This window comes from Spermophilus citellus (genome assembly GCF_964194105.1).
Source record: "Spermophilus citellus genome assembly, chromosome: 15".
Lineage (NCBI taxonomy): Eukaryota > Metazoa > Chordata > Mammalia > Rodentia > Sciuridae > Spermophilus > Spermophilus citellus.
Window position 1 is genome coordinate 45,176,350 of NC_138195.1, and position 14,737 is coordinate 45,191,086.

The 14,737-nt window shown below is 58.9% G+C and overlaps 1 protein-coding gene across 1 annotated transcript in view; it reads left to right on the forward strand.

Annotated features, from left to right (window-relative positions):
- SLC29A3 (solute carrier family 29 member 3) overlaps positions 1 to 14,737 on the forward strand; it is a 34,654-nt gene that overhangs the window by 11,722 nt on the left and 8,195 nt on the right. Inside the window, exons 3-4 of the mRNA XM_081267145.1 lie at positions 7,213 to 7,295; positions 12,903 to 13,129. Of these exons, the coding sequence (XP_081123271.1) occupies positions 7,213 to 7,295; positions 12,903 to 13,129 (310 nt within the window). The remainder of the gene's footprint in view (positions 1 to 7,212; positions 7,296 to 12,902; positions 13,130 to 14,737) is intronic.

The following is a 14,737-nucleotide window of genomic DNA, read 5'->3' on the forward strand; positions in this document are numbered from 1 at the left end:
AGAAAAGATGTCAGTGACCCCAGTAAGCTCTGGCCTGGAGAAGCCCTGAGAGACCGGGGGACGGGCTGATGTTGTGCAGATGTCTCATGGGGGCTCTGTCCTCAGGGTGGCAGCCTTGACTCAGTCTGCACTACTGGAGTCTTTCCAGGCTTCCCTGTGATTCTGTCCCCAGCTTTGTTCTGCCCTCAGGGCCCTGGCCGCTCTATGCAGCCTCGCTGGACCTGGTCTCCTTGTGGCCCCTGGAGCAGGGGCTGCCCCTCCCTCCCTGCCCCTCCCATGTCCTCAGCTGGATGCCCCTCCTTTCCCAGACGGATGCCCCAAACACAGGGCCTCGGAGCCCACCCAAAGGACCCAGCACCTCTCCTATAAGGAGCTCACCTTTCAGCCTCCCCAGGGTGGTTCCTGTGGTGTCCTGGGCGAGGGCACCTCCCCTGCACGTTGCAGGCCGCAGGATTCAGCTGTCTGAAGGTGGCAACTCTGCAACGGCAGGCTATTCTCGCCAGCCTGCGCGCTGCTGCTAATTTCATGCTCCTGTGATCCAGGTAACGCTCAGCTGCCTTGAGCCACCACCCCGGGCTGGAATCGCTTTTTCTCACCCGCAGGAGCCCAGCTGCCCCTGCTGCCCCGGGCGGCTGTGGGGGCTGCACAAAGCGGCCTGGCCCCAGGTCTGTCCACTGCAGCTCGTGACTCATTGCTACACTGATTTCAAAGTGCCTGAATGGCATTCCGGGGAGGGGAGGCTTAACCAGGGTTTGCCAGACATGAACGGGCTTATTTCGGGGGCCCCCTGCCCCGAGAAACCTCTTAATCTGGACTCTGAGCCTGGAGTCAGATTCTCCCAGAAGAGCTGCTTAGCTTGAAGCCTAGGAAGTGCTCCCCGTCGGAAATCGGGCTGCACATCTGGACGCTGGCTTGGCCGGGTTTCTAAATTGCATTTGGGCCAGAGCTCAGCAGATGACAGTGACTTCCTTATCACCATCACATGTGAACTGGGTGCCCCGTGTCCTGGCCAGCAGTGGCTCGTCCCCACTCGCCAGCCGTCGGAGGGCTGCAGACACCTGGCACCCCAGCCATGGTCTGTCTGCAGTCTGAGTTTTGAGCCCCAACCCCACCCCGGGGGCATCTGCAGGGTCTTGCACAGTCGGGAGGGAAGCGGGGACTTGTGCCCAGGGTGGCCCAAACACACTGTCCTCTCCGCCCCCCCCCCCCCCAACTCTTTTTTTTCCAGTGCTGGGAGTAGAATCTAAATGTCATGGGTGCCAGGCAAGTGCCCCACCACTGAGTCACGTCCCTAGCCGTACCATCCTCTCTAACGCGGTGTCTGCTAAGCACTGACCGGGTCCTCCCTTCCTAGCAGCTGATAGAGGTGGAGCGGGGCCTTTTCCCTGGTTTGTTGAAATGTTTATCTTTAACTCTGCTCAGATCCACAGGCCTGAAATGCCCTGGGGGATGGGAAGCAGGTTCGGGAGGAGGTGGCTCACACATCGCCTCACCCTGTCCAGGCAGAGGGGAGAGGCATCAGGCCCCGGCTCGGGCAGGCCATCCTGGCTGGGGCAAAGGAAAGATACCACCCACACCGAGCTCAGTGTGACTTGCCCTGATGGACCTCGGGTCCCTGGGGCTGGCTCCTGCTTATTGCTGGAGAGGCGGGATGCCTGACTAGGCCACTGGGGCAAACAGGTGACACACTGCGGTCCCTGGGATGGAGTCTGGGCTTGTGCAACCGTGAAGCAGGCAGCCTCAGGACAGGGCGAGTGGTTCTTGCCTTGGTAGAGTGGCACTGCAGGTGTCCTCCCCCGGCCCCTGCCCTCCCGCATCAGACGCCAACCTGCAGCACTCTCCAGGTGTGTGCCCCTGAGGTGCACCCCCTGCTGGCCAGGGGCCGTTCCAGCTCCCTGCTCCCTCACAGGCCCTGGGGAGAGCCCCTGAAGGGGTCTGTGCAGGCCTGGAGCCAGCTGCCTTCCTGAATGTTCTGCAGGCTTTTGTTTCCCTACTCAGGTCCCCTAACAGGAGCCAGGGATGATGTTCTGGCTCCCTGAGGCTGAGTGTGGAGCCTCTCCCAGCCCCAGGTCACTGCAGGGTGCAGATAACCTGGGGAGGCCTTGGCGGACATTCAGTGGAACTTCCCCTTGGTTTCTCAGAGCTGGGCCTCGCCCACATTGGGTTGAAGCTCACAGTGATGGCTGACGGACCCCTCTTGCCTTAGCGTCCTGGAGACAGGGGCGTGGCTGACAGTCTTTTCTGCCTGTCCCCTCCTTGTGTGTGGACTGGATGGGCAACGCGGGCAGTTTGTCTCAGCTCAGCAGATTCCTACTGGTGAGAAGAAAGCCCCTGAGGTCGGCTCCCACCAATGAATCCAGCTGGAGCCCCGCGTGGCCAAGCACACCCCTCTGTACCCGCCAGGCCGTCCCCCTCCTGTTGGGAGGCCTGATCCTTCTCCTTGCACCCCACCTCCTGTGTCTGTGAGGCACACTCCCCAATATCTCCAGCTGCCATCCAGGAAAGCCAGGGGGAAGGCCCCTGGAGGCCCCTCCTGCCCTCTCCCCACACCTGGTCGGTGCTGTGCCCCGGCTCTGGGTCAGCACCAGATACTGAGAGCAGTCAGACACGGCCGCCTCTCCCCCATCCATGGACCTGCACAGTGCTGCCTCCCAGGGGCCTGGCACACTTCAGGGAGCAAAGAAGGAAATGCTGGTTGGATGGACAGTGGACACCCAGCCGTGGCTGGTGGCCTAGGGAGCCTTGGGCTCCTGATGGGTCCCCAGCTGCTGGGGCTGGGAACCTGCTTGGGGAGCCCTCACCTCACACTGCCTCTGCCCGACCTCCTTGCTGAGTGCTGCTCTTCCACGTGCATCCCGAGGAGGCCACTTGGCCTGCGGGGTTTGGGTGGCTGTACAACTGCTATCGCATGACTCCAAGGGACTCCGTCCATATCACTGTCCATAGGAGGTACACAGCAGAGCCTGCACCATCACATGGGGGACCCTGGTTCTCCACATCCCTCCACTACTCCAAGGCTGGGGCTCGCCCTCGGCTCCTGGGGTACACAAGGTAGACGTGGAGATGGCCGCAGGGTGCCTGGTGGGGTAAGTAAAGACCACCTTTGAGAGAACTCGCAGGAATTTTTCCTAAAACATTACATCACATAAATCCCCCTGAGGTGGGCATTCCAGAGCGTTTTGGAGGGCGTGACTGTCAGCTCCCATTAGGGTCTGGACCCGTGCCCCAGTGCCTTTACATTTCCCTGCATAAATGGGAGGAGGTAATGGGGGAGCCCGGGAAGGCAGTGGCGGGTGCATCTTCAGGACTGGAATGCCAGGCGCCATTGTTGGGCATTTCTTGGAAAGGCTTCAGAAGCCAAGTGATCCCGGGGAAGTGAGGCAGTGATCGAGACAGCAGATATGAGCTGTGGGACCTCTGAGTGTGCACCAAGGCTTTGCAGCAGAACAGCTGCCGCCCAGGCACGTGGACATCTCCAGAGAAGCCCTGGAAGCCCAGCATTTCAGAACATTCGGTCAGGCAAGCCATTCGCCTTCCCTACCGCCTCTGGTCAACATCTGGCCAAAGAGGGGGAATGTTGACCGCCCCCACCCCCCCCACCCCCCGCTTCCAAGAGTGTTACCTGGTCCCTTCCACAGCCACTGGGCAGTGCAGAGGCCCAGGGTCAGCAGGTGACTGGATCTGCATGCACTTAAACCTAGTCCAGTTTTCTGGAAACAGTGCAAGCCACTTACAAAAATCCTAATTCTGGCAGAGGGTTTGGAGGGACAGGTGTGGTCAGCAAGCTCAGCCTTTCTTCACCTTGTGAGCCACAGACATTGTCACTCTGACTGGAAGTTGAGGAAAGGATCATGATCAGCTGCCCTTGCTTTCACAGCCGTGTCAGTTGCCAGTGTTCAGGAGACCCTGCTTACGAGCCCCGCCCTCCAGAACCCTGTGACAAAATGCTACAAACTGAGTGTGAAACCACACGCTGACCTGCTCGTGGTCTCTGCAGGTGGCCAGGAGTCTGGGAGTGGGTTGGCTGGGCTTTCGGATTAAATTCCCTGGAGCTGCAATCAGGGTGTCAGCCAGGGCTGTGTCTCATCTGAAGCCACTCGGGAGGAGGGCCACTCCCAAACCTGCCCAGGTTGTTGGCAGAATTCAGTTCCCTGTGGTTGTGGTCCTGAGAGCTTCAGTTTCCTGCAGGAGACCACCCGCAGCAACTTGGGGTCACCTGCAGTGCCTTGCCACATGGGGTTCCCCAGCGTAGTCACCCACGTCCTCAAAGCCAGTGTAGGACAAATGAAGCCAGCAAGAAGGCTGCTACCATCTTCTATGACACAGAATGATGTGCACCTGATCCCACGTGCACCAGCCATCAGCCTTGCTTTCTATTCTTGGCTGGAAGCCCCCCTTGGTGAGGCATCCCACAGGGGTGTGAGCATGGGGGGGGGGGAGCGTGGGGCCACATTGAGTGCCCATCACACCTCATTTTCCTGGAACTCTGCATACAGGCAGAAACAGCAGAGAATTAAGTAAAAAACCCACAACATCTTTATATCAGGATGAAGTGGGGTTTTTTTTGTTTTTTTCTTTTTTTTCTTTTTTGGTACAGGGGCGCTTAACCTCTGAGCCACATCCCCAGCCCTTTTTTGTATTTTAAGAGACAGGGTCTTGCTGAATTAATTAAAACCTCGATAAGTTGCTGAGGCTGGCTTTGAACTTGTCAGCCTCCCGAGCTGTTGGGATTACTGCTTTGTGCCACCACGCCTGGCTGTTTTGTTTTAATGAAAAAGGTCCTCGGAATGCGCTGTGTCAAGCAGATCACCACCTCACTTCCCATCCATACCAGTCGAACGGTGGTCCAGCCTCAGTTCCTCTCTAGGTAGAACTTGCCTGTCTGGCACGTTCTTTGTGCAGCAGAGAAATGAGCTCAGTCAGCAGAAAGAAAGTTGGAGTCTCTCAGTCAGTTGTCAGTATTTTAAGCTCTCCAACATTAAAAGATGCAGTTCTCTGCTCGACTCTCAACAAACCAGAACATTCAGTTACCTGGAAAATCCCCATCCCTAAAACATTCAGGGAACCTCAGCCTCCTCCAAAAATAAACACAGATTCTGCATCCGGCCTGAGAGCCAGTCACGGACTTGCCACTCTCGGAGCAGCCACAGCATGAAGGGTGTGTCTTCAAGAGGCTGGCCCTGGGGGCCTGGGTCCACTCCCACCCTGGCACCCGCCTGACTCACGCAGGCCCAGCCACTGTGTCAGGCGGAATTGACTGACTGCCCCGGCCAGTCCAGGCTCTGCTGAGCCCATCAGGGCAGGAACAATGAGGTGGCATCTCAAAGGCCCAGGCGATTTCTAAGGCTCATGGTTGAAGGCCCGCACCAGCAGCGATTATCATTTTAATTGCAAAGCCACCGCGCGACCTTTTATTCAGGGTGCAGATTTCAAAGACCACGGCCTGAAAAGAGGCCATAGACGGGTCTCTGCCTGAGACTAGGAGGGGCCCACCTGACAGGCTTCTTTCTTGGTCTCCAGACTACAATCATACTCGCCCCCAAAAGAATCTGACCTTCAATCTCCAAGTCTGACTGCGGTCCCACCTCTGGAGCCTCTCCTCAAAGCCACACTCTTTCCATTTTCTCAAGGGGTCACCCCTCCACTCCCCACCCCCCGTCCTGCCCTCCTACCTGGGACTCCTCAGGTCTCCTCGCTCCTTCCTCTGATTGGGCAAAGGAAAACAATGAGCGTGGTGTTCTGACACTGCTTCCTGCGGAGTCATGGGCTGTGGAGGGCCTTCCTGCTCCCCAGGGGACACAGGGCCTCCTGGAGGGAAGGTCACACCCTGTGCTCCTTGGTGAGCTCCAGGATTGGCAGGGCTCTTTGGACTCAGACACATGCTCCACACGTGTTCTTGTCACTTAGTCCTCCCGTGGGCTCCCCGTTAGGTGAGCTGGCCGGAGCTGGCCTGGGTGGGGCTCCCACACAGTTTCTGGTTCCTGGTTTAGGGCTCAACGGTGCCATTCCCACAAATCCTCTGTGGTTTTAGACCGCAAATGCTCACTACCTGTGAGCGCTCATCTCCACTTAGGATCCCGTCCCCTGCAGGGATTTGTGGTTTAACCTACTGTGACCAAAGCCAGAGTAGTCCCCCTTTTCCAGTGGTGGTTTTGGGAGGTTTTGTTTGTTTTGATTTTGGCAGTGGTGGGGAGGAGACCCCAGGCCTCCGGCATGCTGGGCCAGCACCTTACCACTGAGTCACACCAGTGTTTTGTTTTTATTTTATTTACTTTTGGGTACTAGGGATTGAACCCAGGAGCACCTAACCACTGAGCCATGTCTCTAGCCCCTCTTTTATATAGGGACAGGATCAGAGCTTCACCAAGTTTCTGAGGCTGGCCTCAAGCTTGCGATTCTCCTCTCCCAGCCTCCAGAGTTGTGGGGATTACAGGCGTGCCCCGCCTGGCCTGGCTGGTGTTTTGTTTGTAAAGACAGCAATGCTGAGGGGTCATGCGCACAGAGTAAAGTCCATCCTACTGCAGGGCCAGTTCTCAGAGCATTGGCGAGCACAGCGGGTCTCTCCCCAGCATCGTCAGCTATGTGTTCTAGTAGGTTCTAACCAGCACAGCCTCCCTCCCTCTGTGGGCTCTTGCCGTCTTGTCCGTGTCCCAGAGCTGATGCCAAAATAACGCTCTTTCCCTCATCCTGGCCAATAGGAGCCACTTCCCAACACGGCTTTGACCTTGGCCAGCTGCTCTGCCAAGGGAGTGAGTCCAGAGCTAGGGTGGCATCTCCTGGCAGGAGTGGGGCTGGCGAGTTTGAAAGGGGGCTCACTTGGTCCCCAGAACTGAGGTCATGGCTGAGTCAGGACAAAACCCGCGGGTCGGGTGGCTCTGCATTCTGGCAAGGGGCCAAAGGCTAGAGGGCAAAGCTTTTCTTCTTGACCTGCACTGAGCCCCGCCCCCACACAAGGTCCCCGTGGGGCAGGTTGAGGGGGTGGGAGTGGGGGCCTCCCTGGGGACAGGGACAACGTGAGATCCTTCACTGTGACCCGGCACTTAACGGCCAAGTGTTCACGTGCTGACATCGGTGGCTATTGGTTGAGGGACTGAGCATCTGAGGTTGGAGGTGGGGGGACCACATGGGCCTGGGAGTCTGAGGACAGTGGGAGGAGCCCCCTGAGGGGCCCTGGTCTGCAGTGGCCTCACCTCCTCCCTTGTGTGCTTCCAGAACTACTTTGAGAGCTACCTTGCCGTGGCCTCCACTGTGCCCGCCCTGCTGTGCCTGGTGGTCAACTTCCTGCTTGTCAACAGGTAGGCCCTCCCCCAGGCGCTCCTCCCCGCGGCCACCCAGGTAGGGGGCAGCTCAGAGGAGTCCTCGCAGCTGGGCCTCAGGTCACTGAGCCACCAGGGCCTGGCCAGGGAGCTGGACTTCCACCTTCCAGCTGCACGTGGTGACCAGGGCAGCAGCCAGGAGGGTGGGGACAGTGGGTTTCCTTCCCTCTCTCCTGGGGTCTGTGGAAGCTGAGCCACTGTCACTTCTGACAGCATCCTGCAGCTTCCTAGGCAGCCGCCACACCAGCTGATGTGCCCGAGCACTCACTAGGGGTAGGGACACTTTCTTTTTTTGGTACCAGGGATTGAACCACCCAGGGGTGCTTAACCACTGAGCCACTTTTGGTATTTTATTTAGAGACAGGGTCTCACTGAGTTGCTTAGTACCTCACTTTTTCTGAGGCTGGCTTTGAACTCACCATCCTCCTGCCTCAGCCTCCCAAGCTGCTGGGATGACAGGCTGCACCATAGCGCCTGGCTGAGAATTCCTGATATTACATTGGTGAGGGTTGGGAGAAGCTCCATGTGGGTGCACCACAGAGGAAGGGATTGTTAAAGAGAATAGCAAATAATCATGACCCAAAGACCCCCTTGTTGACTCTTGCCGTCCATTCTCAATTTGAGTTCACACAGGCAGTCGCCCTAGCAACGTCACCTACGTCTCCCTCAAGTGCTGCTAGGTGATAACATTGACTCCACTGTGGTCCAGGAACCTGGGCTTCTCTCTGGCGCAGCCCACTGGAACCTTCCGTCAGTGATGACAAATCTGTTGGGTTTGGCTCTGATCAATTTGTCGTGTCTCCCTGGATCTCAGGCTGAACAGGATTCTCAGGCAGATTTGGGCTCAGGGAATGCCCTTGATTGATTAGTGATGTCTGCTCTGAGTGAAGAAGGAGGGGGCAGCCCCAGGCCTCCCATGTGCTCATCCCCCAGCACCGCAGCCTCCCCAAGTGTGCCGTCCTCTGGGCTGAGCCAGTGAGCCTGCTGGACAATATCCCAAAGCGTGGTGGCTGGGGATAATAGCGGCAATGAGTGTATCTTAAACCCTGGGGTGTCAGCAGGGCTCTGCGGGCAGCACTGACCCCGTTTTTACTCCAGCAGGCAGGGCTTAAGCCCCTTCCTCGGCTGCCCCCCTCATCTCTGTCTCTCACTTGTGGTCATTGCTCCATGCTTGACCTGTGGAGGTGTCCGGAAGTCCTCTCTGTGTCCAGGGCACCCAGACCCTTCTTCCCCATGGCAAGCTGTGTGTCTGAACCTGCCTCACTCTCCCTGTTCCCCGGGCTACCATCAGTGTCCTCATGGGGCTGAGAGCAGGGGCAACACCCTGCAGAGATCCCGCCCCAGGAGAGGGGAGGGTGGTGTTGGGGGCAGAGCCAGACCCTGGCAGCCCCCAGCTGGGGAGAGGCGGGGGTGGGGTGCGGCCATGGTAGTGGGAAGCCCCCAGGGTGGGCTCCAGGAGCAGGGGCTTCTGCCCAGCTGGGTGACCTGGCACACATGGATGGGCGCTGCCATCCCCTTAGGTCCGAAGCCACCTTCTGAAACATGAGGAGGGTGATACCCCCTTGGCATCTCACTCAGGACGCACAGCAAGCCAGCGGGGAGGCCCTGGTGTGACCCTGGGGATCTGCCCTTGCCTGACCTGGATCTGTTGGGGTGGGGCACTGCGGGAATGTGCTCCCAGCCCCGTCTGTTCCCAGGCTGGGAGAGGACCCTCTGGGGCTTGGCTGTTTCTTATTTAATGTGCGAGATTGAAATGTCTCCTTCTCTCCCTCCTGGAGCACCCTGGCTTTCTCTGACTGGCTCATCCATAATCGCCAAGTGTTTTATTATGTTAAATCTGCAGCATCATAAATACTTATGAGGAGGATTTACATTTTGGAGACTTATGAAGAAACTGTCCCCTGGGGTCCTGAGCCCTCCCTTGTGGTGGGGGGGCAAGGGGTGGGGGTGGGGAACCGGCAGCCTGGGAACCATGGATGTCCCTCTCCAAGAGTCTTCACGTTGTGTGGCCTGCCCCAGGCTCCTGGGCTGTCATCTTGGCCATGCCCTGTCCCCAAGTAGAACTCTGACACCAGGGCAACATTCTCCTGGACCTTCGCTAGTGTCCCAAGAGTATCACTCTCCCCGGGGCCACTTTCCTACCCTGGGGGAGGAAGAAGCAGAGACAGGCAGTGTGCCCCCCGGAGCTCTGGGGTGGGGTGGGCTGAGCCCCGCACATTTCATAAAGCCTTATGGGCATTAGAAATGGCCCCCGGGATCCCCAAGGTCCTAGGGCCGTGGGCGGAGGCTCTGGTGCAGTTGAGGCTGCAGATAACTAGGTGGGAAGGCACCTACCTGTACAGGTGAAGCTCTACACCCTGCCTGGGGGAGGGGTGGTGGGAAGGCACCTGTGCAGGTGAGGCTCTACACCCTGCCTGGGGTAGGGGTGGTGGGAAGGCACCTGTGCAGGTGAGGCTGTACACCCTGCCTGGGATAGGGGTGGTGGGAAGGCACCTGTGCAGGTGAGGCGCTACACCCTGCCTGGGGTAGGGGTGGTGGGAAGGCACCTGTGCAGGTGAGGCTGTACACCCTGCCTGGGATAGGGGTGGTGGGAAGGTACCTGTGCAGGTGAGGCGCTACACCCTGGGGGAGGGTCTGCGCTCTGGACTGCTCTGCTTTTGTGATGTGGTTGGCATTGGCCTCGTCCCCCACTGTGTCCCCTTGATCTCTGCAAAGCTACCTTCTTGTTCAAGCCACTAATTTCCCTGTGGTAAAGCCCTGGGGGCTCTGTGATTCAGCCCCCATTACTGCCAGCTTTTCCATCATTGTGTCTGGGAGACCGGTGTGGGCAGCCGGCCACGGCCACACCCAAGGGGTAGAAGGCAGGTAGTGTGGGGGGATGAGGCCAGCGCGAGGAGCGGCCCAGCACCACTGCCCTCCCGGGTTGTTAGACGTGCTTCCCAGCAGACCTTTACCAGGAACTGGTTGGAATCTTTTGGTATTTTTCCCCACCCTCTGCATTCACTTGTATTTCCCCTGGTTTAGAATGCTCCATTATTAGAGACCTGATTATTCGTTATTCTAGGCTTTTCTTTTTAGAGAGGAGACAGAGGCTCAGAGAAGTTGAAAATTCACCTGGGATCACACAGCGAGTTGATGGCCGAGCTGGGCAAAATGTTGCTGGCTTTGTCTCTGGGGTGGGTGAGGCAGCTCCGGGGCAGAAGGCAGGGCCCCTGGGTGAGACTGGAGCATGAAGGATGACCCTGAGCATCAGGGCCAAGGCTTGACCTCCAGCTTCCCGGGTGTCTGATTTGCTCTGACAGTAGACGCTCAGTGGCTGCCCACCCTGCGGCTGCCTTGGCTGAAGCTCCTGTGTACCCGGGGAAGGTGTGTCTTAGTGGGAGTCTTAGTGGGCATCTTGGTGAAGTTTCCCAGAAGCAGACCCTGAAACAAGGGAGGGTCAGGCAGAAGGAGGGGACACCCACCAGCCCAGCCACCACCAGGGAGCCAGGTCTTAGTGCTGCCCGGGGCCAGCAGAACACACCAGGTGGGAGCTGGGGTGTCCCCCGCCAGCCCCTCCAGGCGTCATCGCTGAAGCCTGCTCTTAGTGCTAAGCGCCTGTCACTTCCAGCCTGCCTCCTGCACCAGTGTGGCAAGGGAAGGCTTGTGGGTGGGCACAGCAGCGTCCCTGGGAGCCCCTGCCCGTCCTTCTCCAGCTTGCAACCCTGACGGACCTCTGTGTTGGTGGGTGCGCTTGAAACAAATGTCAGAGACTCCACAGGGGCTGAACTCGTTCTTTAAATTCAGGTCAGAGATGCCCCAGGCGTGATCAGGCCTAGGGAGTCCCCTCTGCCCTGACCCTGGGCTCTGCGAGTCTCCACAGCTCATCTCTGGCATCCTCCCCTCCCCCCACACAGCCGCCAGGGCGACTCCGACTCCGGCAGCCAAATAGACGCTGCACCGAGCTGCTCCCTGCCATCTCCCAGGTCAGTCCTGGGAGAGAGCGGTGGCCCTGAGCCGGTCACAGGCTATCCCTAATCCAGCCACTCCCAGTGGCCAGGAGCTCGGGACGCTCTCGTCACCTGGGCTGGGTCTGTGCCTATTGTGTGAGGTTGAGGTGGTGTAGGTGACAGGGCCGGCCAACAGAGACCCCATCCCCCCTGAGGACCAGGTCCTGGGCTGGCAGGATAAGGAGGCCCTCGAGGGCCGGCTCTGTCTCTCTCCAGCCTTGTCCCCTGCTCTCCTCTCCATCTTGTCTGCAGCCGGAGTCCGCTGTCACTTCCGTGAATGCGCACAGGTGGACAGACTTTCCAGACCTGTGTGCCCAGCCCAGGGGCACTGCCCATTCTCCCCTTGGGGCAGGATGGGTCGTGTGGCCCCTGGACGCCCCATCGGCTCTGATGGCCCGCTGCTGGGGGAACACAGGGCCTGTGCTGCTTGTCCCCTGCCTGCTGCGTGCACAGCACTCGGCACGCGGTGCTCAGGGCCAGCTCCCCACGACTCCTTTGTAGCTAGGCCTGTCTCTGCGCTTCCTCGGGCTTCCCTGTCCCCCTCATAGTGCCCAGGCTCACCTGCCCTCCCACCCGGGACCCGGAGGAGACTCAGGTTCACTGGCCCCATCCTCTCGCTCCCCCTCGTGCCCACGTGTCTGTGTCCTTTCCGACCTTCCACGTTTGTCTTTACATCACGCCCCCCCCCGCCCCCCCCCGCCCCTGGTTAGTGGGAGAGTGAACTGAATCTGGGTCGGGCTTGGTCTGATCTGATGGCCTCAGGGCCCTTGAGATGGTGCTGTCCCTCCTGGAATAGAAACCAGGCCTTTCTCCCACGGCCTCCTTCCCCGCTGTCCTCCTGGGTCCATGGAGGCTGGGAGGCGGGCAGGGCTTGGGTGTGGTGTGGCATTAGGGGCACCTGGGGCCTGGCCCTGGGCACACCAGCTCTGCCTTGGCTGCTACCCTCACATTTGAGACCATCCTGGCCCCCCACGCTGTGCCACTCAGAGTCCCTTCATCCCAGGAAGCCCTTGGGTACCCCCTGGGGCCCAGCAGAGTGTCCTTGAACAAGTCCCTTAAGCTCTCTGACCTCAGGTTCTCTAGCCATGGTGTCAGAAGGGACCTAGCATGTGGAAGAGTGGGCAGCCCAAGTTAGGGACTGTGAGTGCCGTGGTAATGGCTGGCGATGACAAAGCTCTCTTCCCCTCCCGCCCACCGCCCACCGAGAGTTCCTCGGGAAGCACAGGGTGGTTGCTCTGGGCACTTGGCAAAGCCAGCGGGAGCACAGCTCGGGGACAGGCGGAGCAGGGGGCTTAGCAGGCACCGACCCTCGCAGCCAGTGAGCTGAAGAGCAGAGTGTCCACAGAGAGGACACCCGCACTGCCCGTGCCCCTGCTGCACACCGTTTGCCTTCCTGGAGCCCCCACACCCCTGAGTGCATCCTCCCCCAGGTGCAGGTGCTGAAGCCGGGGCCACTCCTGTGAGCAGGAAGCCAGGGCTCAAACCCAGGCTTCTGGACGCAGAGTGAACGTTGCCACCCAGCTCCCCCGCCTCCCCAGCACCACCCTCAAGCCACTCCGGAGGCCACATCTAACGGCTCCTGTCGTCTTCACCGCAGGATTCCCGTCCATGTCCGTGTCCTGGCCTCCCTGACTGTCACACTGGCCATCTTCGTGGTGATGACCGTGCTGGTGAAGGTGGACACCTCCTCCTGGCGCCACGGCTTTTTCGCTGTCACCATTGTCTGCATGGTGATCGTCAGTGGTTCCTCCACCATCTTCAGCAGCAGCGTCTACGGCCTGACCGGTGCCTTCCCCATGAGGAACGCCCAGGCACTGATATCAGGTGAGAGCTGCTCCGCTCTGTGGCCTGGGACCGGCCCTGGGAGCCCACTGGAGGCCGGAGACTGGAAGCTGGCAGCTACCCTGAGCTGGGCTAGAGCAGGGGCTTGGGTTCCACCTGGACCTCCTCGTGGCTGCTTGGGCTTCCTGGTGGCATGGAGTCCAGGCAGCAGTTTGTGTGTCCCCAGAGACTCAGGCAGCACATTATTTTTGACGGAGACATGCAGGATCACTTCCACCATAGCTGTTAGGCCACTTAGACTCAAGGCCACCCAGGTCTCTGTGGGAGAGTGTGGCGATCACACCAGAAGAGGAACAGGAGGGAGCTGCAGTCGCAGTCATTTATGAAAACCAGGTCACCTTCAAAGCGCCATTTCTGAACCAGCCTTTCTTTCTCCCCTCCCTCCTCCTTCCTGTGTCTCTTCCTGCCCTTTCCTCTCCACCCTTTTTTCTCTTTCCTCCTTTCTACCTGCCTTTTCTTCTTTCCATCTTATAGAGGACCCACTTGGTGCCAGGGATTCAAAGGTGAACGAGATGCGTCTTCTCGGAGCCGATGGCCTAGTGAATGAGCGCCTCGGTCACCTGGACTTGGGCCGTCTCTGGGCTGGCTCGTGACCGGCAGGGGTCAGCCCCCAGCTGAAGTTTCCATGCAGATGCTGAGCCTGTTATCAGGACCTCGGCTGTTTTGTCCCTGTCCCCAGTGACCCCTCAAGGTAAAACAGAGCTGGGTCAATCAGCCTCCGAGCTTTCCCCGGAAATCACCACCCCTAGAGCAAGCCCCGAGGCTCGGCCTCTCTGTGTCCCCACGTCTCTGATGCACAGAGGAGTGCTTTCAATGTTTGCCGACTTGAGAAGAATTGTGTAGACTGTATGCCGTGCCCATTGGGTCAGGATGCCAGGTGCTACGTGGCAGGGATGACAAGTACCTTGATGAGCAGATCCCCCTCCCCGCCCCGTGCCAGGGCCAGACATCACTAATAGATCCCTATCTTTCCTCCTGAGCCTCTAAATCCTTCTCAACACGGCCCTTGAGGCAATTACTCGGGCAGGATCAGAGTCTAGATGTGAGTTCCGGTCTGTTTGCCATCTTTGATATGGGATTAGGCTTCTGGCTCTATTCTGGGAAAACCTTGGGCCTAAAATAAAATAAAAATGGACTCGTTGCTGAGTTTCCTAAGCCCAGTCCACAGGCCCTCGCCGTGCTTCAAGAAGGGCAGGTCTGGGCCGAGGGAAAGGGCCACCAAACATTAATCCCCTGTCACCCTTGGCCTCAAAAAGAGGCTCTGATCCCCTCACCTCCCTCCACCGAGCTGGAGGAGGGCTCTTCTGTGTGACTTCAGCCCTGCTGGCTTCCGCTCCAGGGGCCAGTGACCAGACACCATTGATGTCAGCAAGTGGCCCTTCCCAATTAATCCTTCCCCAGAGGACCACCCAGGAACGAGTGGATTCAAGATGGAGCATTAGGGCTTAGACTTTGGCACGAGTTCTCCCAGGACGGAAGCTGTTGTCATGACTGGGCGCAGCCCCCACCAGGGGTGTCCAGCATCCTGGACATCCGAGGTGGCTCCAGCTCCCAGAGCCCCAGCACCCCTTTCGTTTGGGCCCCGAAGAG